The sequence below is a fragment of the Polyergus mexicanus genome, unplaced genomic scaffold (assembly GCF_030449975.1).
Source record: "Polyergus mexicanus isolate NDT 795.1 unplaced genomic scaffold, iyPolMexi1.0 SCAF_12, whole genome shotgun sequence".
In the NCBI taxonomy this organism is placed as follows: domain Eukaryota; kingdom Metazoa; phylum Arthropoda; class Insecta; order Hymenoptera; family Formicidae; genus Polyergus; species Polyergus mexicanus.
The window spans coordinates 3,283,667-3,308,159 of NW_027223332.1; the positions used below are offsets into that span (position 1 = coordinate 3,283,667).

The 24,493-nt window shown below is 31.8% G+C and overlaps 4 protein-coding genes across 5 annotated transcripts in view; 2 read left to right on the plus strand and 2 right to left on the minus strand.

The window, feature by feature from the left end:
• The window catches only part of Rhogef64c (Rho guanine nucleotide exchange factor at 64C), a 112,325-nt gene extending 97,979 nt beyond the window's left edge, over nucleotides 1-14,346 (plus strand). The window contains exons 5-14 of the mRNA XM_070304715.1: nucleotides 6,015-7,951; nucleotides 8,110-8,324; nucleotides 9,611-9,875; nucleotides 9,979-10,200; nucleotides 10,293-10,442; nucleotides 10,512-10,619; nucleotides 10,727-10,879; nucleotides 12,842-12,958; nucleotides 13,055-13,156; nucleotides 13,233-14,346. Coding sequence (XP_070160816.1) covers nucleotides 6,015-7,951; nucleotides 8,110-8,324; nucleotides 9,611-9,875; nucleotides 9,979-10,200; nucleotides 10,293-10,442; nucleotides 10,512-10,619; nucleotides 10,727-10,879; nucleotides 12,842-12,958; nucleotides 13,055-13,156; nucleotides 13,233-13,361 — 3,398 coding nt within the window. The 3' untranslated portion in view covers nucleotides 13,362-14,346. The remainder of the gene's footprint in view (nucleotides 1-6,014; nucleotides 7,952-8,109; nucleotides 8,325-9,610; nucleotides 9,876-9,978; nucleotides 10,201-10,292; nucleotides 10,443-10,511; nucleotides 10,620-10,726; nucleotides 10,880-12,841; nucleotides 12,959-13,054; nucleotides 13,157-13,232) is intronic.
• LOC138938025 (uncharacterized) lies at nucleotides 19-2,715 on the plus strand. The gene is made up of 6 exons (XM_070304717.1): nucleotides 19-100; nucleotides 196-483; nucleotides 602-652; nucleotides 733-956; nucleotides 1,042-1,204; nucleotides 1,285-2,715. Exons 1-6 carry the CDS (start codon nucleotides 19-21, stop codon nucleotides 1,416-1,418), a joined length of 942 nt encoding a protein of 313 aa, XP_070160818.1. The 3' UTR covers nucleotides 1,419-2,715.
• On the minus strand, nucleotides 14,153-15,658 carry Mttfb1 (mitochondrial transcription factor B1). The gene is made up of 3 exons (XM_070304716.1): nucleotides 15,024-15,658; nucleotides 14,783-14,936; nucleotides 14,153-14,690 (listed from the first exon to the last, which is right to left on the minus strand). Exons 1-3 carry the CDS (start codon nucleotides 15,652-15,654, stop codon nucleotides 14,432-14,434), a joined length of 1,044 nt encoding a protein of 347 aa, XP_070160817.1. The 5' UTR covers nucleotides 15,655-15,658; the 3' UTR covers nucleotides 14,153-14,431.
• Nucleotides 15,659-15,825: 167 nt separating this feature from the next.
• LOC138938026 (cytochrome c oxidase assembly factor 3, mitochondrial-like) lies at nucleotides 15,826-16,691 on the minus strand. Of its 2 annotated transcripts, XM_070304718.1 has the most exons (3): nucleotides 16,604-16,691; nucleotides 16,185-16,276; nucleotides 15,826-16,112 (listed from the first exon to the last, which is right to left on the minus strand). In XM_070304718.1, exons 2-3 carry the CDS (start codon nucleotides 16,192-16,194, stop codon nucleotides 15,832-15,834), a joined length of 291 nt encoding a protein of 96 aa, XP_070160819.1. In that variant the 5' UTR covers nucleotides 16,195-16,276; nucleotides 16,604-16,691; the 3' UTR covers nucleotides 15,826-15,831. The 2 variants fall into 2 exon arrangements, with proteins under 2 accessions (XP_070160819.1, XP_070160820.1); XM_070304719.1 differs by lacking the exon at nucleotides 16,185-16,276 and having other exon boundaries at nucleotides 16,604-16,672.
• Nucleotides 16,692-24,493: the final 7,802 nt, after the last annotated feature.

The window sequence follows — 24,493 nt, forward strand, 5'->3', positions numbered from 1 at the left end:
TCGGTAAAAAATATAAACATGTTTATTGTGAAACAGACTCCACCTGTTACTAATAATCCTAAATGGACACTTTATCCTATCAAATTTCATGGATATTATGGTAATTTATATTTTACTTCAGAATTTATGTAATTATTTTTTTAATATTTTAAAAAAATAATGTAATTTGTAAATTACGGTTTTGTCCTAATCAAGATTCATTAGATGAGGCTAGACAAAGAGCAACGAATTATTCTTCAAGCGATGAAAATAATACAAATCAAATAAAGAAGTCATGCACAAAACGGTCACTAAATACAGTTTATGATAATGAATCTGAATCTGATTCTGATGACTCACGTTCAATTATACCAAATCCACCATCAATCCACAATGTCTCACAATCAGCCAAAAATATTCAATCAATCTCAAATATTTTGGATTCAACAATTATTAATAATATTGATATGGAAATTCTTGATGGAACTATAGTACCTCACAAAAGTAATTTTTATTTTAATTCTTTTATTCCATTTTTATTATCTCTATAATAAAACGGTTTTTTTTTAAATTATAGTTATTGTTTATTATGAGTAATCTAATACTTTTTTAATATTTCTAGATATGCAGGATGTATATACGTTAGTGTCAGAAATGTCAGATAAAATGGAAGGTTTTGTATTTACTTTTTATCTTATAATTTTATTAATATCTCTTTATGGCATTGTTTACTCAATATTATTAATTTTTTAGATAATTTTGAAAAAATATGTACAGCTATAACTACAATTTCATTAGACATACAAACTATAGATATTCGTTTAAAAAACATAGAAACACAACATAACCAACATAAGTCTAAAGACTCTGCCAGGGATACATCAAATATACAAAAATCTTTTCCGTTTAAGAGTATAAATGAAATAATAGCTTTTGAAAAGAATTTATCAGAAAATGCAGATGAGTACAACAAATTTGTAAGTTTAATTAAGTTATTTAAATGCAAATTTTATTTAAATAGAATAATGTAAATTATATTATTGGTATGTTTTATTTCTAAAGATGCTGTATATATCTCGCATAGGCGGAGGGTCCGCTAAAGAAAATTTAATTCGTATATATCGAACTTTATTTTCTAATGAAGTTGCCAAGGTATCATCCTGGAAAGGACTACGTAATCATTTTAAAATAAGTAGTTTAAAGTTTATATTGACGGGAATACAAGGTAAAATATATTTTTATATTTATAAATAAATTTATAAAATATGCAATTTAATTTAATGTAAAATTTTTTTAATAATTCAGCAACAATTTTGGCTCAACATCAATTCACAAACAAAGAGTTTGAAGACATCACGAAAGAATGGTTTCGCCAAGGTGGTCAAAGGCTTAGCAGACAACAAAAAGACTCTGAAGAAGCAAATCCGCAAGTTATTTAAATGTCTCAAAAGCTTATTATTTTTTCATTATAATCTTTTTTCTTATTAGTCTATGAGCTTTCGGCTTATGATCTTTTTTTTATTGGCCTAGAGTCTTAATTAACATAAGAAATATTTTTTTTAACTAATGTTTTTTTTATATTGAATGATTTTAACACTAAACCTACCACGACTGGTTAAACAATCGGTCAAAACGTTATCAAAGTTTAAAAATTTCTGCATTTGGTATAAATAAGTTGTCGGTAGATTTAGTGTTAAATACTTAAGTTTTTAAATTTTTATGTTCTAAAATCTAAAATCATAGTCTGCACTCTTTTCATTTTGAGTTCTCAACGTCATTATTTGAGTTAAATACTTCTTTTAGGAGAATTAGTAGAATTAAAGTATGCATTATGTTGATACATTTAATAGTTTATCTAACAATCTTTTTAATTACAAAAAGTATAATTGCTTTATTGTTTTTCTTTCAAATGAAAATCGAATTGCGTTTCCATTTTTGTTTAAATTAGATTTATTCTAACGGTACACACTTATATTATTAACAAATGTGTTATAATTAACGAATCATACATGAATCTCAAAGATTTTGACAAGTGTGTTTATGAAAAGTTTATGGATGTAAAAATTATAGTTTTCATGTGGGGAGAAGCCTAAAAAACTCATTTCTTATTGATGTATAGCGTTAAAACAAAAAATAATATCGCGAATACTCGAGTGTACCGTGAAGTTTAAATTTATCATATTAATTACTATTATAATAAATTTATAATTTATAATATTTCTAAATTTAATTAATTTATAATATTATTAATTGTTATTAGTGTACTATATTTTGCAACAAAATTAGGAAATTATTGTACTTCGGCGTAAAAAGGCGTAGAAAGGATGAAATTCAAATTGATATACTTTTCGAAAAAATTATCACAGAATGATATTTAAAACAGATTTTAAAGCTAGAAAACATAACTTTCCAATGCTCTAACGGAGATTTTTCTAACGATTTTTCTTATACAGATTTTATTACAAGTGGTGCTACTTTAAAATGAGCTTTGTAATTGTAGAAAAAAACTTCAACTTTAATAGGCGAGTACGTAGAGAACAATTTTTTCATCAATTCTATTAATTGTAATAAAACTTAACATTTTCTCTTTAAAATGCTTTTTTTAAACAGTTCTACGACCATATGACATTTTTTTTGCAAAAATACGTGAATTTGATTCTTTTTAATTTTGTGATTCTAATTGTTTGCAAAGTATATTAATTAATACAATATAAGTGCAATTTGTTATTTAAGTTTGAAATTATTATTAGCTATTAGTATATTTAAAGTTTTCTCTTAAAAAAAATATCTAAAATTATGTAATATAATTTAAATTATCATTATAATTGTAATTTGAAACAAAAATTAATTTTATAAATATTAATAATATTTGTTAAAAGATTTATTCATAAATTTGTTACAAGATTCATTTATTTAACAATTTAGCATATGTGGAAATAAAGAGTTGTTCAAGAAATCAAGTTTTTATTGTTATATATATCCATATCTTTATATATACACGATTTTCTAAACATAAATAATATAAGTTAATTCTCTTAATTTTAATAAAAAAACAACCATTAGTAATTTTATCCAATCAATAATTTTGCGCTGTATATTCAACTATAGCAGAATAGTTTCTTCATTTTAATCATTGATAAATATATATGTATTATTAATATATATATTTATCAATGATTAGACTGAAAAAAGACTATTCTATTATAGTTACTTAATTTCATGTCTAAATTTTAGATATTTGTTATTTGTTATTATCATTTTGTTACATATTATATACAGCATAGTGTTGCTGTATATAATACGTGACATTTTGATCTAAATGTTACCTGTAAATTACATAATGGTTACTAGAACAGATAATATGTGTTCTGTAAATAATATATAAATATTACAGAACAGTGTGTACTAAATTCTATTATAATGACGTAATTTTATATCTAAATTTTATGTATCTATTACGTATTATATACAGGCATAATGTTGCTGATATTTTCATCTAAACATCATTTAAAAGTTGACATAATCGTTACCATATCTGTTCTCTCAATGTTACAGAACAGTGTTTACTATGTTCTGTTACAGTTACGTAATTTATATATATAAATTTTATGTATCTATTACGTTTTAAAAGTTGACATAATGGTTACCATATCTGTTCTGTCAATGTTATGTAAATGTTACAGAACAGTGTTTACTATGTTCTGTTATAGTTATGTAATTTCATATATAAATTTTATGTATCTATTACATTTTAATTTCATGTATCTATTATGTTTGATATACAAGAATAATGTTGCTGACATTTCCATCTAAACGTTACTTAATCGTGGACATAACGGTTACCACAACAGCGAACAGCTGTTTTGTAAATGTTCTGTAAAAGTTACAAAACAGTGTTTATTGGGGAGATATTTTATACTTTATTTTATTACTTTACTTCGACATAATTTTATATAAGCTATAAAATATGTCATAAAATTATTTATTTTGCAATAATGTTACCTTAATATTTTAAGCTCAAAAAATGAGAGACATCAATTGGTGTAAAGAAAATAAAACAAGATTGACATTGAAATCTCCGAAGCGTCTCCATCCAAGGTTAAACTAATGGCATCTTACAACCCCCTTAAAACCGAACAACTTTTCTTTCTATCTTGCTTTGTTCTTTAGATATTTAGGTGTCTCAATATAAATGCCCCACCCTGTATATATCTTTTTTTTCTGCAAATTACTCGTTTTCTTTGTTTCTTGCAATTTATTTCAGGGGATATTCACAATCAAAAGCTTTGTCATAAATTAGGAAAAATATTAATTACAACTATTTTCTTTTATAAAGACATTAAAAATTATATTATTTTGTGATACTTAAATTTTTTTATAATTCGGATTTGTTTATTTGATTTCATCGTTAAGGTCAAGTCAAGGACACCTTTAATTTCTTAAATGGAACCTCCTATTTTTCATTACACATTCTTGTAGCTTATCTCGAGAGCTTTCGAAAACACTATAATAAAGTATTTTTTCATTAAGTACTTTTTGAGTTATTTTATATTTTAATCTGGCATATTTTGATATAAAAAATAAAATATTTCGTAAAATATTCAGTTTTCAATAATCTTACCGTAATACTTTTATGTACAGAATAATGAGACAAATCAATTAGTGCCAAAAAAACAAATAATTATTTAAAAAAATACATTGTAACAAATTTTCTTAAAAACAATTCTATTTTTATACTAATTGATTTGTCTCGTTATTCTGTACATAAAAGTATTACGGTAAGATTATCGAGAACTGAATATTTTATGAAATATTTTATTTTTTATATCAAAATATGTCAGATTAAAAGATAAAATAACTCAAAAAGTACTTAATGAAAAAATACTTTATTATAGTGTTTTGAAAAGCTCTCGACATAAGCTATAAGAATATGCAATAAAAAATAGGGTGTTCCATTTAAGAAATTAAAGGTGTCCTTGACTTGACCTTAACGATGCCATCCAAGGTCAAACCAATGACACCATCTTACGTTCCCCTCAAAACCATACAATTTTTGTTCAAAACGTTTTTCTTTAAAATGCTTAGTTTTTGAAAGAAAAGGGGTGTACGGGTGGTCTAGGACACCTTGTATAATTAATTTATAAAATAATTTATGAAAGCAACATAATTAATTTACATGAATTTCTTACTTTTAATCAGGATGTATAAAGCAATTATAATATTATAATGAATAAATTGAATGAATTTTCTGTGCGAATTTATTTTTATGAAATAATATCATAAATGTCATAAATCTGCATAAAAACGAGTATCAGCTTTCTTCAGACGCGCATCCGGCTAAATCTTAATATCAAATCACCGAGTATACTTTTCATGCATATCCGATTCCAGTTTCATGCTTTACATCTGCGGTTTTCCTTCCTGGGATTTGCCAGATCCGTGAGAAAAGAACGGAATTTCTCGCTTTGCGAAACCGAGAAATGTATCTATTACCAACACAAAGCGCGAAAATTGGACATAAAATAAATTGCCGACTATTTGAACATAAAATTATATAGAATACGTGGCTCTCTTACAGCTCGAGACAACTCGTCCCGCAGAATCATTATTGCAAGCGTGGCAAATGGTGATTCAGCTTTATAAATAAATTCTAAAATTGATCTGTAGCAAAGATAAGGGAACAATTCGTACATTTTATCGGAAGTTTCGATTGTGGTGAAGGTTGATTTTAATATTTCTACTTATTGTCAGTTTTGAATGTTTTTTTAGTTTTTCTTAATATAAATTTGTTTTAAAAATTTGTTAAATTTTTTTTTAAAGGAATACACATTACAAGTACATATATATTGATCATATTAACATGATATTTAATATGGTATTTCTTCTTTTTGGTATTCCGTTTAAATATAATTATTAAAAGACTTTTATACGAGAAAAATCATGTGCATTATAGAGAGAGTTAAAATTAAAACACACCGTCATTTCAATTACTCGCTTTATTTACCGATTAATTTCCCCTCGACCGTTGCCCGCAGAGAACTCGAGAAAATCCCTCTTGACGCGAAGCCAAAGCGACCGGTCATTCAGTAAACCGGACGTCTCGGCGGGTGACGTGCTGTTCTCGGACACGATGCGGTTCAGTCTGAGCAAGAAGATCAAGTCGTCCATCGGTACATGCGCAGTTTCACGCGAGGACGCAGATGCGGAAAGGCCGCCGGAAAGAAGAGGCAAGACAGAAGAGATCGAGGCAGAAACAGGCGAGTTTAAGGAGTCCGATTGCGAGATCGAAGCGAATAAGAATGTTAAGGTAGAGCTCGAAAAGAAGAGAGTTGACGATGTCGAGAAGGAGGCCGAGCCGCCTTTGGACGCACGTAGCGATATTTCCGACCCGAGCAACGAGCATTTCCGTACGATGAGACCCACCAGTTGGTCTCCGCCACCCGGTAGGCAGAGGAATTGCTTCAAGATCGGTGAGTCCAGCGCGGATGAGAATTCCATCAACTCGATTAGAGATCATCGGAGAACAATTTCGTCGGCATCGACAGCGTCGTGGAACTCGGCGAGCTCGTATGGATCCTCAAAGATCGAGATCAACTCGCCCGAGAACAACGTTTGCAAAATCACGGTGAGTCCGCGTTCGTCGCCGCTAGTTCATCGGCTGCAGATTGGCCCGAATTCTAGCTCGAAGGGGTCCAGAAGAACGTCCATCCTGATCAACGGCGATCAGAATACAAGCGCGGAACCGGCGCGGGATAACAAAGTGACCATCAGTGTCGGTGGAGAAGACAGCGTGTGCAATCCGACAGTGATCTCCGTGAACTCGGAGAATCCGCCGAAGATCCAGAGCTCTGCGGAGAATCGCACTCTGGTGATACTCGAGGATTACAGATCGAATATTGTGGTGGAGTCGGCAAACGATGACTCGCGTTTCAAACAGATCGGAAAGGATAATCACATCGTCGAGAATGGCAAGATGAGCTCGAAGACAAATGACGAAGAAACACCTGCGTCGTCCAGCGAGGAAACCTTCTCGCCGTGTCGATATGTGGAACAGCCGACGCCGAATTTCGAGAAACAGAAGAGATTGAGCGTTGAGATGAAGTCCTCGGACGCTGATCAGTCTTCGAGATTTTACACATCCGATGAGAAAGTGACGCGATCGGAATCTAAATCGCGATTCAAAGATGTTGAAGATTCGTCCGACTTGTCGAAAGAAGCTATGATCTCCAAGTTGCTCGAAGACTCCCTACGAAAAGCTCGCGAGAACGGCGAGATCCTCGACGAGGATAGCGGCCAGGCCATCCTGAAGATTCTGAAGCAAAGCTTGTTGAAAAGCAAAGAATATGAGAGCTCCGAGTCCACACTCGAAGCAAATTATTCGCGATCGTCTAGTCTGAACTCGGACGGCGACTTTATCTCGACGAATCTCTTTCTCGAGGAGAATCCTTACGAAGTGATCAAGGAACCAATCTACGAGGAGATACCTGACGAGCCGCCGCCGTTGCCGCTGAGCCCGCCACCCACGGAGGATTACATCAAGGACAGAATTTACTTTGGCGACGTCGAATACTATAAAAAAGTCACACCGGATCAGTTTCTTGGCCCATATTTATCCGAGGAAGTTTTCAAGAAATCCAATTCGGAGGACCTAGCTCAGGCCTACTTGTCCAAGAGTCCCGAAGACTTCTTCAAGAAGATGTCGACGTCGCCCGAGGATGAGAACAACATCTCCACAAAGTTCGAGCTCTTGAATTTTCTGATGGATTCTAAAGATTGCACACGCCCTGCGGAAGAGGACGAGGATGAGGACGAGGACGAGGAAGATGATGCCGAGAGAGACCTGGAGGCTCTGTACGAGCAGAAAGAGACAAGCCTGGGCGATCTCAGCTCTAAAAGCTCGCAGATTTCCAATGTGTCCGACAGCAGCGAGGAATGTAACATCATTTTGACGAACTCGCCTGAGACGTTAAAGGTAAGTTTAGCGTAATTCTTGATCGGCGAATAAAATTCTGCAAACAAGCTTTCTTTTCAAGATCTCAGAAATTTCTAGATTATGTGTGCTACTTTAATATATACAAATCTTTCTCATTAATCTAATCTGTAAGAATTTTTTATTTTTTGTTTTTGCAGTCGAGAACGGTCGACATAGAAAGAACCGATAGCGGGGTCGGGTCCGAGAGCAGCCAAACCAGCAGCACTCGCGGTGTCGCAAGACGCTGGAGGACGGGCAACAATGTCTCTTCCGGTCCGAGAAGTCTCTTGAGTGGAATACCGCAAGTGATCTCGGGTACTGCGAAGCTATGCGAGGATTGCGAGCAGCGACTGGATCCTCTCATAACGGATAGGTAGATCGCAAGAGTTTAAATCGGCGATTGAGACCGTTATAGTGTTTCAATATTATACAGATGTACCCGGGAAAACGCAGCTTAACAATCGTATATCTTTATTGGATAAAAATTAAAGTTGCTACTAATTCACTTGGAAACGTCGTACCTGGTATAAAGATGTTGCTTTTAAACCGTAAGAATCTATACAGCGAGGATTATATAAATAATTATTGGAGAAATATATGTTCGCGAGAAACGATCGCGCGTGTGTGATTAACGGTTCTGCTTATCTTTGTCTTCTTTTTTCTGTTACGCGCGCGACGGTATATATTATTTAACGCGCGAATGATGTACATTAATAAGCGAAATCTTGATGGATACAGCGCTTTCGCGTTTCAACTTAGCTTGTCTTTATAGCTTTTCACGTCCCGTTTGAGTCGCAACATGAACGCGAACATTTCTTGAAACTCGTTTTTAACGCACTTTGACGTCCGCGTAAACTGTTATCACTCTTAGCCGGATTCGCGTAGGTAGCGCTTGATGATCCGGAGAGAAGCTATAACGGTTCCACGGCTAGCCGGATTTCGATCGTGAGAGAGATTCAGTTTATTAGGAATTCGCTCGTTTCGCTTCCGAACAAAGTATAAATCTTCGAATAAAACGTTGTTTTGCTTATTTCGACCTCCTGGAGGTGCAATCTCGCGGATCGGGGAACGAATGTCGTTTTGTTACGCTTGCGGACCTTTCGCGGTCGATCCATCCGCATCCGTCATAGCGATTTAAACACCGATTCTCTTCCCGTGAGAAATTAATCGGGGAACATCTTCCTCTTTCTGAATTAACGCCGAGCCTAATTCTCAAAAGCCGTGGTTAATCGACTCTTTTCTCGCACACTATTTCTTATACCTTTTGATTGTATCTGTGTCTTGTGTCAAAGTGAGATAACGCGGCGCTCTTTCTATCGATGTATGTAATTCGTGCGACTAGATTACGCGACAAGTGCCAGAGACAGCGGGCCCAACTTTCTCCCGCTATCGATTTTATTCGCTCGAGAGCGAAAGTTCTTCGTTATCGAAGAATGCAGTTGAGATGTCTGATGAATCGATAATGCGATATGCTTACGTCTGGCAAGTTGCATGCGACAATCACTTTCATCTGCGATCATGGATTATGCATACAAATTCGCTCGCGAGCTCCATGTTCGATTGCATTTACTTTCCTTTGATGTTGATAAAGTTCTTTTCAAATAGTATTATCCATCGGATATATCGCATATAGATATATTTCTACTTTGCCTATTCCAGCGGTGTGGTTTACGCACCCTTTGTTTGCCGGAAGTGCTCGAAGAAGCGCGCCGAGCGGAAAGAGATTATCACGGAAATCGTGGAGACCGAACAAAAATATGGCCGAGATCTACAGATCATACTCGAGGAGTTTCATCGACCGATGTTAAGAGCGGGTCTTCTCACGTCGGAGCAACTGACGGCGATCTTTCTGAACGTCGAGGAGCTGCTCGAGCACAATGTCGTTTTGGCCGAGAAATTAAAGGACAGCGTGGAACTAGCTCAGGTAAAGAATCGCGTGGGAAATCTATGTTAGTTTTAGATACACATATGTGTTGAAAAATTTTACGCTGCAACTACATTTACATACGATTTCTTCGATCGTGTAGGAATCCGGAGACGAGGATCTTCTGACGGTAGACCTGGGCAAGATCTTCCTCGAGTCGGAAAGGATGCTTCACGCTTTCGAGAGCTATTGCACGCGCCAAGGCAGCGCTAGTTTACTGTTGCAAAACTTGGAAAAGGAAAAGGAGCTTTTACGCATTTTCCTCAGGGTATCTCAAATGGAAAACACGGTTTTGCGAAGAATGAATCTGAATTCCTTTTTAATGGTAACGTCATATAATCCGTTCTAATCAATCTGTTAATTCTTTAATTAACTTCTCTAATTAAAAGAAATTCTTATTTTCAATTATTTTTTCAGGTTCCCGTCCAAAGAGTTACAAAATATCCGCTTCTGCTGGCACGTTTGCTCAAAGCAACGCCTTCTGTTCGGCCCGACATTCAAGAACCGAAAAAGAGACTTAAACAAGCTCAAACAAATATCGAGTTACATTTGGAACATATGAATGCTGTAAGTATATTATGTAGTATGGTGCAAAAAATTGTTACATGAAAAGAGATATATATGTTTCATTAATAGGAGGCGAAAGATGTTACGTCGACAAAATTATGGAGGAGAATATCAATTATCCAGAATGGCAGACGGTCCATCGGCGAACAGGATATGGTGAATATCAAGTTGAGAAAGGTAATGCAATTAAATTTCTATTTTATTTTGTATATTTAATAAATTCTAAAACAATTAATATGTGTAAGATATTTGTAGTCGTTTACTATTGATAAAATTTATGCTAGATGGCCGTTGAGATTTTGGAATGGGCTCACGAGGAAGCTAGATTTGTTCTCGAAGGGCGTCTTCTGGTAGCACAGCCGACTGACAATAATTGGAGACGCGGTCGAACTGTCAAACTCGCACCTGTCACTGCCATGCTTGTCACAAACGGCAAGGTAAACATATTATCAATTCCTTACACTTAATTTTATATACAAAATAAATAAAATTCACATTTAAAAGAACTTTTTAGTTAAACGAGTATTCTTTAAATGGAACTCCTTTGTCAAAGATATTCTACTCGTGATCTTGGAGTAGTTTTTAGTTTTGATTTATTCTTTGACAAACATATTCTTATGATCACGAACTGTGCCTCCAAGAAATTAGGCTTTGTTATTCACTTTTGTAAATACTTTAATATTGTAATATAAATACCGTAAAATTATTGTTCTGCTCTCTGATCAGACTACAGCTGGAATATATCTCCCTTGTTTGGGCCCCTTATTAGGATAAATATTCTATTAATTGAGCGCATCCAACATCGCTTTTTCAGAAAAATTAACTTTTTTACTGATAAGTCCATGCCTGCTCAAGCCTACTTATGATTATTCTTATAATTTTATTTTAAATAAACTTAATCTGCTAGCTTTAGGAAATTGAATAAATTTTTTAGACATACCCCAGACAGCACAAAACATCCTCAGGATCATCCTGAATATGTCCAGGACGGTTCAGGACATTTGTAGGATGTTTTAAGATATTATTATAAATATATTTATAAAAATTTAATATGCATACATAATTATTTTTAGTTGTGTCGGCTATTTTATATAATTTAGAAATCTTAAGTATCAATGTCCTATAAATGTCCACTGGATAACCCCTGGATGTCTGTAGGATATATCTGCCCTGTCTATTATATTGGATGTCTTTTGGATTTGCAGAGGACATATACATGTGCAATTAATTGTTAACGTTAATTTCGTTTAATATTAATAATTGAATTTGATGCGCACATTTTCATATATCCAAAATTATTATTTATTTAATATTTCATGAGAAATGTTACTGTTCGCAACATTCCAAAAACTTTACAAACAATAGTATTCAACCGGTAGTTCATTTGTTTACCGCTATGCAACACGCGAACTCGTATTTGAGATTTGGTCATGAGAATTATATAAAGCTTGCAAAGAGCAACTGACATGAAATTACAAATGTAATTATTTTCTATCAGTTCAATTTCTGATGCAATCCCAACATAGGGAATTCAGATATTGGATTGTTTAGAAAATATTACACAACTCAAACCCGGGAGCCAAACCTAAAATATTCATGTACAGCACGAAAGCCTCAAATATTAAAGAACGGTGAACTATTTTTAATATTAGATTTTTAATATTGGCAGTAAATAACAAAACATAATTTTAATTTATATTTATATTTTAAAATATGCTCTTTGAAACATACGAAAAATATCCCTAACATAAAAATCCTTAAGATGTTCCACAGGATCTCCCTGGATTTTCCAGAGGTTAATATACGGCTATCATTTACTCTTCCTCAGGAAATCCAGAGGAGATCTGAGGATTTCAATGGGATATCCTGAGGATATCCTACATGTATGTCCTGGATGCCCTTTGGACGTCCTAAGGACATCCTTGTGCTATCTGGGACTGTTCCTTTTTAAATTCATGAATAGCTGCATAGACTGTCCTGACTTATTGCACTTATGTAAGATTACATATTCCAGCTAGGCCTCTCAGAAATAATTTACTTTTTCATAAAGAACAGCATCGCATTTCTTATGGAAGATTCAAACCTTTAAATAAAATATGTTTGGAAGCTAATGGATTATTGAATCATATGGATTTCTTTCATATGGGTTTAACTCCATTTAAACACGTATTGCGTTATTATCTTTCATTTAACACGGATTAACATTTCATTATTGATGTCTCTGCTAGTATATAACTCAAAATTTGTAATTCTCTTATAATTCTTATTTTTCTGTATTAGGTCGTTATTTTACTCTATTTTTCTCTATTTTATTCTTTTTCTTTTGTTTTTTACACTCTTATGTACACTAAAGGGAAAATTTTTTCCCCTTTATCATAATAAACAATAAACATTTTCAGTCGAACGCCGAGCATCCTGAATTTAATGACAACTCGCTCTTTCCGAAGCAAATAGGCATCAAGGAAGCTACTCTACTTCTCGTCAAAGAAAAACTTGGACGATATTCTTTACTACGTGTGAGTCATATATTCCACGTTGTAATTTTTTCTCGTTATCATTCAGTGATATTAATAATCGCGAATCTATATTCTTTATTGTAATCATCATTTTAGGAGCCGCTATACCTCGATAAATGTATAGTGTGCTGTGAAACGGATCTCGAAGATTATTTCGAAATACAGGAATTGTCTTCCAAGGAGACATTTATATTTAAAGTAAGATATTTACGAAAAAAATTATGGATGAAATGATGAGAATGAAAATGGCAAATTAATTTATATGTTATTATAGGCAGAAGACGGCGCGAGAACGAAGAGATGGTGCAGAACGTTACAGGCTCACGCACAGTCACTCGGTGCTTGGCGTAAACGTCGAGGAGCTCTTCCCAACATCATGATTTGCGGTGTAGCAAGAAATTAACGAAGGTTTAGATGTAATAAACGTGAACGTCACGCGACGTTATCGCATTTGTCGTCCTTGAACGCGCTTATATTGAAGATGGAGTATTTCTAATGGCGCGAAACTTAAGCGATTATACGAATTCGTGTACATGATCTCCAGATGAATAAATAATAATTCTTGGAGAGAAAGAGAGAGGGAACGCGCGCTGGACCAAAGGATTTCCTCGGCTCATCGATACGCGACTGTCGATGAGCAACACGTAAGTCTAGTTATTATCGAATTCAGGTATAATCATGCATTCGATTGTTACAGTACGTTGAAGAAACTTGAGTTTCCTATGTTACTGTAATTAGAATGTTACGTGGCACCGAGTCGCACAATTCTATCGATTCCTAATGAATAATTCTAAGTATCCATATATACATGTCTCTGCGTAAGCATAAAATTATTTAATATCTATAATTATCTATATATCCTTCAGAAAAGAACGAGTAGCTGTGATATCGACCGGTGTATTGGATATAACGTTTTCTTCTCGCAAATTATTTACGAATATTAAAATCCTTATTCATCTTTTATTTTCCATTTGCGATTCTTTTTGCCAATATCGCACATTATGAAAACAATAATAGAGTAGATTTTATTAGAGGTAATAGGGTTCGCAAATTAATAATATTGAGGAATAATATTCACGTGAATCAGCAGTATCTAAGACGAGAGGATACGTAATATATATTATCTCGTACAATCAGTATTGAGAATTTTTGTGAAACTGAAGGAATACATCTTTTTTTTCCCTTCCTCTCGCAATTTTATATATATATATATTCTCTTTTTTCAAGATAATTAACAGCATTTTTACTATGTCTAACACTAGAAAAAATGCATACTGTATATTGTACTATATTTTTATTTAATAACTAAGCCATAGTATCGTATATGTATATAAATGTATATTTACAGAAAAGTTTTCACAATTCTATAACCGAAATTTATTGTAACAAATTAGTCTGCTGCATTACAAATCTGCGATTTAATAAAATTTAAATATGATGCGTTTATGTGTTTCTGAGTATAAACCATCTCTGTTAGACATTCATTTCCGGCACCTCCGTATAATTCTCTACTACAACGTTTTTAGTGTTACTTAACGGTAATAAATGGCGAGACGCGCGATACTCGTATACACCGACTTCCGGATGTTTTTCTACCAGATATTTATAAGCGGTCGTTAGCCTATCGATGTCATTTACGGTAAGTTGCGTGGGCCTAAGCTTTGGATCCAAGTCAGACAATTTATACATCATCAGACCTAACTCCTTGCGGCAATGCAATGGGAATAAAGTCCTGCGAAACAGAAAATAAGACAAAAACTTTATTCGTTTTAATTTTGTTTATTATCGCAATAGGTAAATGATATAGACAGCAAACAAACTTACTCGATACATCGTATGCTATACTTCTGTCTGAAACTGAACACGTGCCTCGTTATTTTTTCAAATAGTTTAAAATCGTGTTGCGTGCGTGGTTTGACCAATGGTGTAAACGATACTACTCCTACATCGACATCTGGCTGTGGAACAAAAGCTTTGCCTGCAAATTACAAATTAGGAGAATAAAGGTTCGTAAAACAAATTTATGTAAATAAAAGCGAAGAGAGTAAGCCATTCGATTATATACCAGGTATAATAAAACGAAGTATTGGAAACGTCCAAGCTTGTGCCATTACCGACAGTCTGCATCGTTGTTCGCCTGAGACATCAGCCACTAAACGTTCCGCTATTTCTTTTTGAAATGTTAATGTCATTTTCGTTCTACCAAATGCCCAAGGTCCCCGATGTTCGGCTATCGCGTGTAGCCATTTAATTATGAGAGGTGTCGATACATTGAACGGTAAATTGCCTATGATATATATATCCGGAGCTTTCTCGTCCCAATTTCTCTTTTCTTCCATCGAGAATAAACTTTCTATGTTTGTTTTCCTGATATCGTCGTATATTATGTCCATTCTTCCATTAATCGCTTCAAATGAATCCGCTAACATCTCTAAAGTCGGCTTAAATCTTAAATCTTTTTCAACAACTACTACTCGTTTCGGAATCCGTTTTAAGATCGACCGGGTTAATCCACCTGGGCCAGGACCAACTTCTAATACTTGGCTCCCAGTGAGATGTCCTGATTTTGTTATGATTTTATCAGTCAAATTTTGATCCATAAGAAAGTTTTGAGACAAACGTTTCACAGCATTCAATCGGTACAGTTTTAATATGTCTCGGATAGATGGAAGCGGTGGCAATCGTGGAGTGGACATTTTCAAATACTAATTTCTTATTATAAATAAAAACGCAGTTTTCTTATAAATGAATAAATTATAGAATATGATCTTTGAAAAGAAAAATATCGCTTCATAAACTCTCTATTATATACAAGCTTATACAAAGTGAAGTTTTTAATAAACTAGAAAGTTTTTCATTCAAAACTAATTATTTTATACAGGCTTCTCGATATTCTTTTCTGGCTCCTCAAAATCGTCTAAGAATTTTTCCTGTTTAACCGAATATATTGTATATGTATAAATCCCGATGACTCCAAGGCTTAAGGCAAAAGCCAAGCGATTATTATATTTGCGATATCCCTGTACCCTTTTTGCTCTTTGCAGGTTTTGCTCCTCTAGGCGTTTCATGTATACTACATCTATAAATTTGAGTTTCCCTGCATCTTTTAACAAATCAACTTTTGGCATATTCTGATTTTGTTCAAGTTGGCTATCTGTAGACAAAATAATTAATTTCTTTTATGCTAAAGACCCACCATATAAAATGTTCAATTTAAATCATTCACCCATTCCCATTTCCAGACACTAATGTTTTTGAATAAATTATGGTAAATGTATCGATTTCTCTTCTTGCCAATTGAATCCTAGATCGCAAGATCTGCAGGACAAAAAAAAGGATTTCTTTTACTTATAAAGTCTTAAATTTTTGTTACAAAATTCTATTTATTAACTTAAATTGATTCGCAATATATTTCAGAAATTGATCTCAGATATCAGCGATCAGTTTTTTCATAAATTATAAACAAATAATTCCAAATTTTATTTGAAAAAGAAAGTTCTAAGAAAAATATTTTTAGGTTAAGTTATCTATGTGTAACTTTTTGTTAATTACTCTATATTTATGACAATTATCTAAAGATATTAATTATGTTCTGCGCTCTACCAGAATTTTACAATAAGATTATAATCTACAATTTATACGTACGATTAAAAAACAAGCTTTGTTTTAACTTCTTTTACACATTGCGAGATTACTCGCTATCTAAAGCACAATAAGGTTATACGTAATGCTATATTGCTATCGCAGCGACAGCGATGATTGTGAACATTACGTGATGTGACGAAATAGTTTCAAGTTTCAAGCAGCTCCGTCGGTTTCATACGCTCGATATTAATTTGATTTCAGATAAAATGAATAAAACTGATTTCTTTAAATCGTACATATGTGAATTGTTTTAATAAATTGTTCAATTATTTTTAGAGCGCCTTAAGCCCGTATCACACTACGCATTGAAGATTTTGAGAACAAAGATTCAAGATTGAAATTTAACCAATCAGGACAAGGAAATTTTAGTTTCTTTGGTTTTCATTTGTCAAATTTCAATCTTCAATTTTCAATGCATAGTCTGATACGGGCTTTAGAACATTTAATTTATTCTATATAATCATTACATGATTATATAGAATAAATTAATAAAATTATTAGAAAGAATTAATAGAAAAAGTTACATACACAGTTAATTTAATCAAAAATTTTTTAGACGTAAATTTCTCTGAAATTTTCTTTCTATAATTTATCAAAAAATATATTGTTAATATTGTTATTTATATTTTATTATCATTATGTTAATAAGTATATAGCAATTTTTATAAATTATTAATTTATCAACTACATGATAAAGAAAATACATGTATAACTAGAATAAATGTTACATAGAAAAGAAAAAATGAGATTATAAAGAGATTAGAGAAATATTAAGTTACAAAATATAATCCTTTTATATCTAAAGAAAGGCTGAAAAGATACTAATGTTATAATTTAATGACAGTATTAAAATTCTAAATCATATTTATTTTAATGCACAAATTAAATACGAATTAAATATGAAATAATTAAATATGAAAATCATTAAGTCGAGAATAGTTATTACAAAGAACAAAAAAAAAAAAAAAACTCGAAAATTTCTGATCACAAAAGAGGAATAATTCGCGAATATTTATTTAAATAGATATTCATCTAAATAAATATAAATACATGCATTCTTTTAAAGACTTATTGTTAATCGCAATTTGATCGAGCATCGAAATAGAAAGATACATCGATTTGATTAGCGATACGATGCTTAGAGAAGATTTATTCCCTTGCAATATAATGGGCTATTGTATAGAAAATACATAGTCTATTCACTGTCAGTAGCTGTATCTGTAATATGCTCGTCGATCGATCGACTGCTCCTTTTCAAGAGGAGGCTGACAGCCCGTGCGCGATGCGCTCTCACGTACATACTTCACTCGGTACGTTAATAACGACGTGCACGCGTGGAATTCGATAGATTGCGAACGATCCGCCGTTGAAATTCGACGTACAATCGGTAGTCAGTTCGCGAGTGGATTAGATGGCTCGGATAAATTTTCAATTGGATCTCGCTAAACTCCCCCGGAGAACAACTGACGTTACTCTCCGATATTAAATAGACATATTTCACGAGAGTACTCGAATACACGCATTTGCGTCTCCAATTCCTCGCATTAAACATTAATTGAAAAGAGAATGATCGAAGTGTTAATTATTTTAGAATTTTGATTAAAATTGAATTTTATCTGAATGTTTCTATTTATTGTCTATTTAGAGTAAACTATTATTTTTTATAAATAATCGAATATTATGCTAATTTTTCGAAGATAAAAGAGAATTGTTGAAAAATACACGTGATCCCATACAGCACAGAACATTGCAATTACATTGCAGTAATATTACAATCTTGCAAGTTGCAATGTAATATTGTTGAGACATTATTGGAACATACAATTGTAATATTTCATGAGGATGCTACAACATCATTTGAAAAACATTACAAAAAACAGTTTTCGGTAATCATTAGTTCGTTTGTTTACCGCTATGCGGCGCGCATTACGTTATCTATCCCGCATTTAAGTTTCAGTCACGATAATTACATGAAAACTTGCAAAGAACGGTTAATAAGATTAAAGATATAACTATTTTTATCAGTTTAATTTGTTTGATACGATCCCAACACAGGGAATTCAGATATTGAACTGATTGTTCAGTAATCGGATACATAAATATCCGAAAAAGTTAAAATTATTCGTTAATTATCTACTTAAGATGTAAAATAGAGTCTAATATCTATATAAGTAAAATTTTAACTTTTATGAATTAAATTATTTAATCATTACCATTTTCTTAAACTTGTAAATTATTTATAAAATAGCGATGTTAATTAGATAACAGGAAATTGTTAAATAGTTTCCATTCGTATATAAAACCAAAAATTTGATAATAATTTTTTAACATGCACGATATTTCAGATTTTAATAAATAAACTTCGAGAATATATACAGACATCCAAGAGAGAAAAAACTCGTAATTGCGTAAATTCACAATCTTTTTTTCTTATTTCTCTTGGATGTCTTTATATATTTTCAAAGTTTATCTATCAAATTTAAAGCGTTCTGCATATTTGTAGCAACGCATTTCAATATTACAAATACATTGTACCGTAACATTACTGTAATATTACATTGTAATATTTCTAAGGGCGGACATTTCAACGTTGCCGCAGACTTGCAGTAACATTGCAGAAACATTTCGCAATTTCCATGCAATATTACAATGTTTCAATGTAAATTCTCTGAGAATTTAACGTCCACGTCCGGTCCAAAAACGACACGAATAGTAATCTCTATTTCAATGGATTTATGAGCGCGTGATTGTTTTAATTTACACGATGCCCCACTTGTTCCTGATTGATTTGTGATCTTCACGGAAGAGTTACGAACACTCCTCTCGTGTGACATTCGATGCTAAAACACTCTTCGTTCTCTCTTTCATGCTTATGTCATTTCCGCGCGTTTTACGCATCTCTTAAATTTTATCAGAGAAATATTCAGACTTTGTTGCCTCTTAAAAAATTTTTATCAAGAATAACGGCGTGTGCTATTTCTGCAAGTCATTTTGCGTTATAATCTCCTTAACTCAATTATTATACGACGCAATAACTTATTTTGTTATCTACCGTGGTGAGAAGAGAGGGAAGACTCGGTTCAGTAAATTAATTCTGAAAATTTTCTGTTAAATATGAGGAGCCCATTATGTTTCTTTAGCAAACCCTTTAAAGAAATACGCTTATATCAAATCTTTATGACATAGTAAAAAACACGATAAAAAACAAATTGCTATATTTACGTTGTATTTTTATACGATTTTATATTGCATCTGAAGTACATAAAGATTTCCTGGAAAAAAAAAAAAAAAAAAAAAAAAAAAAAAAAAAAAAAGTTTGTTAAACTTAAGTATATATAGAGAGATCATGATTATTCTCGGTATACAGGGTGTCCTAGACCACCCGTACACCCCCTTTTTTTAAAAAAACTAAGCATTTTAGAGAAAAACGATTTCAACAAAAATTGTATGATTTTGAGGGGAACATAAGATGGTGTCATTGGTTTGACCTTGGATGGCATCCTTAAGGTCAAGTCAAGGACATCTTTAATTTCTGGAACACCCTATTTTTTATTGCATATTCTTATAGCTTATGTCGAGAGCTTTTCAAAACACTATAATACAGTATTTTTTCATTAAGTACTTTTTGAGTTATTTTATATTTTAATCTGACATATTTTGATATAAAAAATAAAATATTTCATAAAATATTCAGTTCTCGATAATCTTACCGTAATACTTTTATATACAGAATAACGAGACAAATCAATTATTATAAAAAATTATTGTTTTTAAAAAAATTATTTACAATGTATTTTTTTAAACAATTATTTGTCTCATTATTTTGTACATAAAAGTATTACGGTATGATTATCGAAAACTTTACAAGATATTTAATTTTTTATATCAAAATATGTCAGATTAAAATATAAAATAACTCAAAAAGTACTTAATGAGAAATACTTTATTATAGTGTTTTGGAAAGCTCTCGAGATAAGCTATAAGAATATGCAATAAAAAATAGGTTTCATTTAAGAAATTAAAGATGTCCTTGACTTGACCTTAACGATGCCATCCAAGGTCAAACCAATGACTCCATCTAGTGTTCCCCTCAAAATCATACAATTTTTGTTCAAAACGTTTTTCTCTAAAATGCTTAGTTCTTGAAAGGAAAGAGGTGTACGGGTGGTCTAGGACACCCTGTATATATATATAAAATATTTTATGTAGTTAATTTTTCGTGAATAAAATAGGTAATCGCGTATTTGTAAGAATATGCATAATCATTCCATAATAATTATATACAATAATTCGACATCGACAATGCTATAATTATAACAAATTCTCTATCGGATTTCTACGTCCATTGTTGGCGTATCATTAACATCCGGATTATTCGACAACAATTTTTATATCGTAACGTGCAATAAATTTGATATGATGCCAGGCTATATATATTCACGATTGAATTATAATTTATAGAGAATATAATAGTCTCTCTATATCGTTCGATAGTTAGATATCGCAAATTTTGCATAATTTTTTCAGAGGTAAGCTTATCGATAAAATGCTCACGTACACTTTTAAAAATTGATCCCCAACGTATTTTTACTCGATCGCACGTGTTACGTGTCTCTCAATTATTCTTTATTTCAGGTCAATTGACAATAAAGATTAAATCTCCGAAGTAGAATCGGCGAATCTATATATCTATAATCTATATACCTAATCGACAAAATCCATCAACAATGTGAAAATAACACGATCGTACGATCGATTTGATTTCGATTTTTCCTGTTAAATAAGTAAAGTGAGGGGCAATCTATTCTCTTGTTGATAGGTATTGCTTTTCTTAAGTTCCCCCGTCAGAAATTGCAATAGATAGAGAGTGCCCGTAAAATATAATATTTGCGTATGTATGAGGATTTTTGTATTAATAATTCAACGAATATTTCTTTGCACAGAACAATCTAGCTATTATCGATTTCTCGGTAATAAAGTTTGGCGTTGGAAATTAAATTTCGGCTTTTTAGATGGAAAATGCCTCTTTTATTTTAGCATACAAAACTGAAAATTTCAAAGTAATTCTTATGATATTTAACAATTTATTCGATGCTTCCTTTTTAGTTACGATATGTATATTAACGGTTCCCATACAGCACAGAACATTGCTATTTCATTGCAGCAATGTTACAATCTTGCAAGTTGCAATGAAATATTGTTGAGACATTATTGGAATATGGAATTGTAATATTTTATGAGAATGTTACAGCAACATTTCAAAAACATTACAACAACAGTTTTCGGTAATCATTAGTTCGTTTGTTTACCGCTATGCGGCGCGCATTACGTTATCTATCCCGCATTTAAGTTTCAGTCACGATAATTACATGAAAACTTGCAAAGAACGGTTAATAAGATTAAAGATATAACTATTTTTATCAGTTTAATTTGTTTGATATCAATCCCAACACAGGAAATTCAGATATCGAATTGAGTGTTCAGAAATCGGACAAATAATTATCCGAAAAAAGTTAAAATTATCCGTTTATTGTCTACTTATGATATGGAGTTTAATATTTATATAATATATTATATAATATTATATAATAATTATATTATATAATAAAATTTTAATTTTAATGAATTAAATTTTTTAATCATTATCAATTTCTTAAACTTGTAAATAATTTATAAAATAGCGATGTTAATTAGATAACAGAAAATTGTTTAATAGTTCCTCTTTTTATATAAAAGCAAAAATTTGATAATAATTTTTTAATATGCAAAATGCTTCAAATTTTATAGATAAACTTGGAGAATATATAAAGACATCCACGAGAGACGAGAAAAAACTCGTTGTAATTGCGTAAATTCACAATTTTTTTTCTTATTTCTCTTGGATGTCTTTATATATGTATTCTCAAACTTTATCTATTAAATTTGAAGCGTTTTGCATATTTGTAGCAATGCATTTCAATATTACAAATACATTGCACCGTAACATTACTGTAATCTTACATTGTAATATTCAGGGTTGGGAAAGTTACTTTATAAAAGTAACTCGTTACCGTTACCGTTATTTTTTCTAAAAAGTAACTCGTTACCGTTACTCGTTACTAATTTTAAAAAGTAACTCGTTACCGTTACAGTTACTAAAAAGTAACGAGTCGTTACAATTTCCGTTACTTTTTTACAATACAAACTAATAATTTATTTTGCATAAGAAAAACTTTTAAAAAATTGTAAGCAAGATTTCATTCAAGGTTTATTACAAAATAAATGATTAAATTTTATCGAAATTCTTTATTAATTTTTAATAAAATTTGTTGCTCCATAGTATCATCATTTAAATGCCCTCTTTGTGGTGTTAATACAGAGCCACCGATGCTAAACATTCTTTCTACAGATGCACTGCTTGGTAGAGCTGTATTATATAATAAAAAGTTTTTTAAGTTTTGAATAGTCGTTTAACATTTCTATATTACAATTATTTGATTTTAAAAACCGTTGCAATTCTTCTTGTTCAGATTCATTTTGCACCGTTTTTTGCTCAAAAATGAAAAAATCATCGTGATCGTTAGATTTTCCAGCTTTTGAAGAATTTTCAGTTGATCGGATTCCCAATAAATCCTCCAAGTAATTTTCAGCACGTTTTCTTTTTTCTCCGGTTAACCAGTTTAACTTAAATTTTGGATGTAAACATGCTGCTATTATTAATTCTTTTGTTTCAAATATTGTAAGAAATTTAAAATCAAATATAGTAAATTAAGCGACATTGTTTGTTTTATTGAAATTAATACTTTTGAATCAATAGTTTAAAATAAAATAATATTTTTCAATTAAATCCTTATTTAAAATTAAATAACATATGTATTAATTAAATTAATAAGTTACCTTTTATTTAAACCTTGCTGAATAGCTTCAACTAATGAATGGCAATCTATAAGGTCAGATTTATTGAGATTTTCTAATTTTCGTTGCAAGGTACTTAGAACTGGTAGTAAATGAGAGCTCTGCTTTTCCGAAAAGATAAAGCTCTCATTGGTTATCGCGTGTCGCGTCATCGCACTGGTCTGCAAGAGCCATAAGTTGATCAATCACATTCAAGCATTTTTACAACATAATAAGAATGCTAATTGGTCGATTTGCTTACGGCTTTACGGTTAAGATAAAAATTTGATCACGCACAATAGCAAGAATAATATCTTAAATAAATCAAAAAATTTGAAAAAAGTAACGATAAAAGTAACTGTTAAATTCGTTACTCGTTACCGAAAAATGTAACGAAGTTACTTTTTCCGTTACAAATAAAATTTGTAACGCCATTACCGTTACAGTTACCGAAAAAAAGTAACTGTAACGGTAACGGCGTTACAAGTAACGCGTTACTTCCCAATTCTGAATCTTACATTGTAATATTTCAGTGCGAACATTTCAACGTTGTCGTAGACTTGCAGTAACATTGCAGAAACATTTCGCAACTTCCATGCAATATTACAAGGTTTCAATGTAAGATTTATACAATTGTTCGGTGATGTATAGTAGATTCCTTTTTTGAAATTGACTATCAAAAAATGTAAATCAGAACAGAATTTTTGAGATTTATTTCAAATAATATTTACTATTTGTCGAAGTTTGTACACAGAACCATACATATAAATTTTTTCAAATAAATTTCTATAAATTTCTTCTGAAACTTGTAATCTAGTGCAACATGAATCCCTTTTCTGCTCTGACTGTTTCTATGAGAAATCAGTTTTAAATTTGACATAAAAAAAAATTCAATGTTTCTATTCTCTATTGCTTTGCAAAAAATAGTTATATATATTACACAGTTAAAAAAAAAAAAATAAAAAACTCTGGGACTAGTCATTTCTTATAGATTTTTGAACGCTGAATACGAATCCG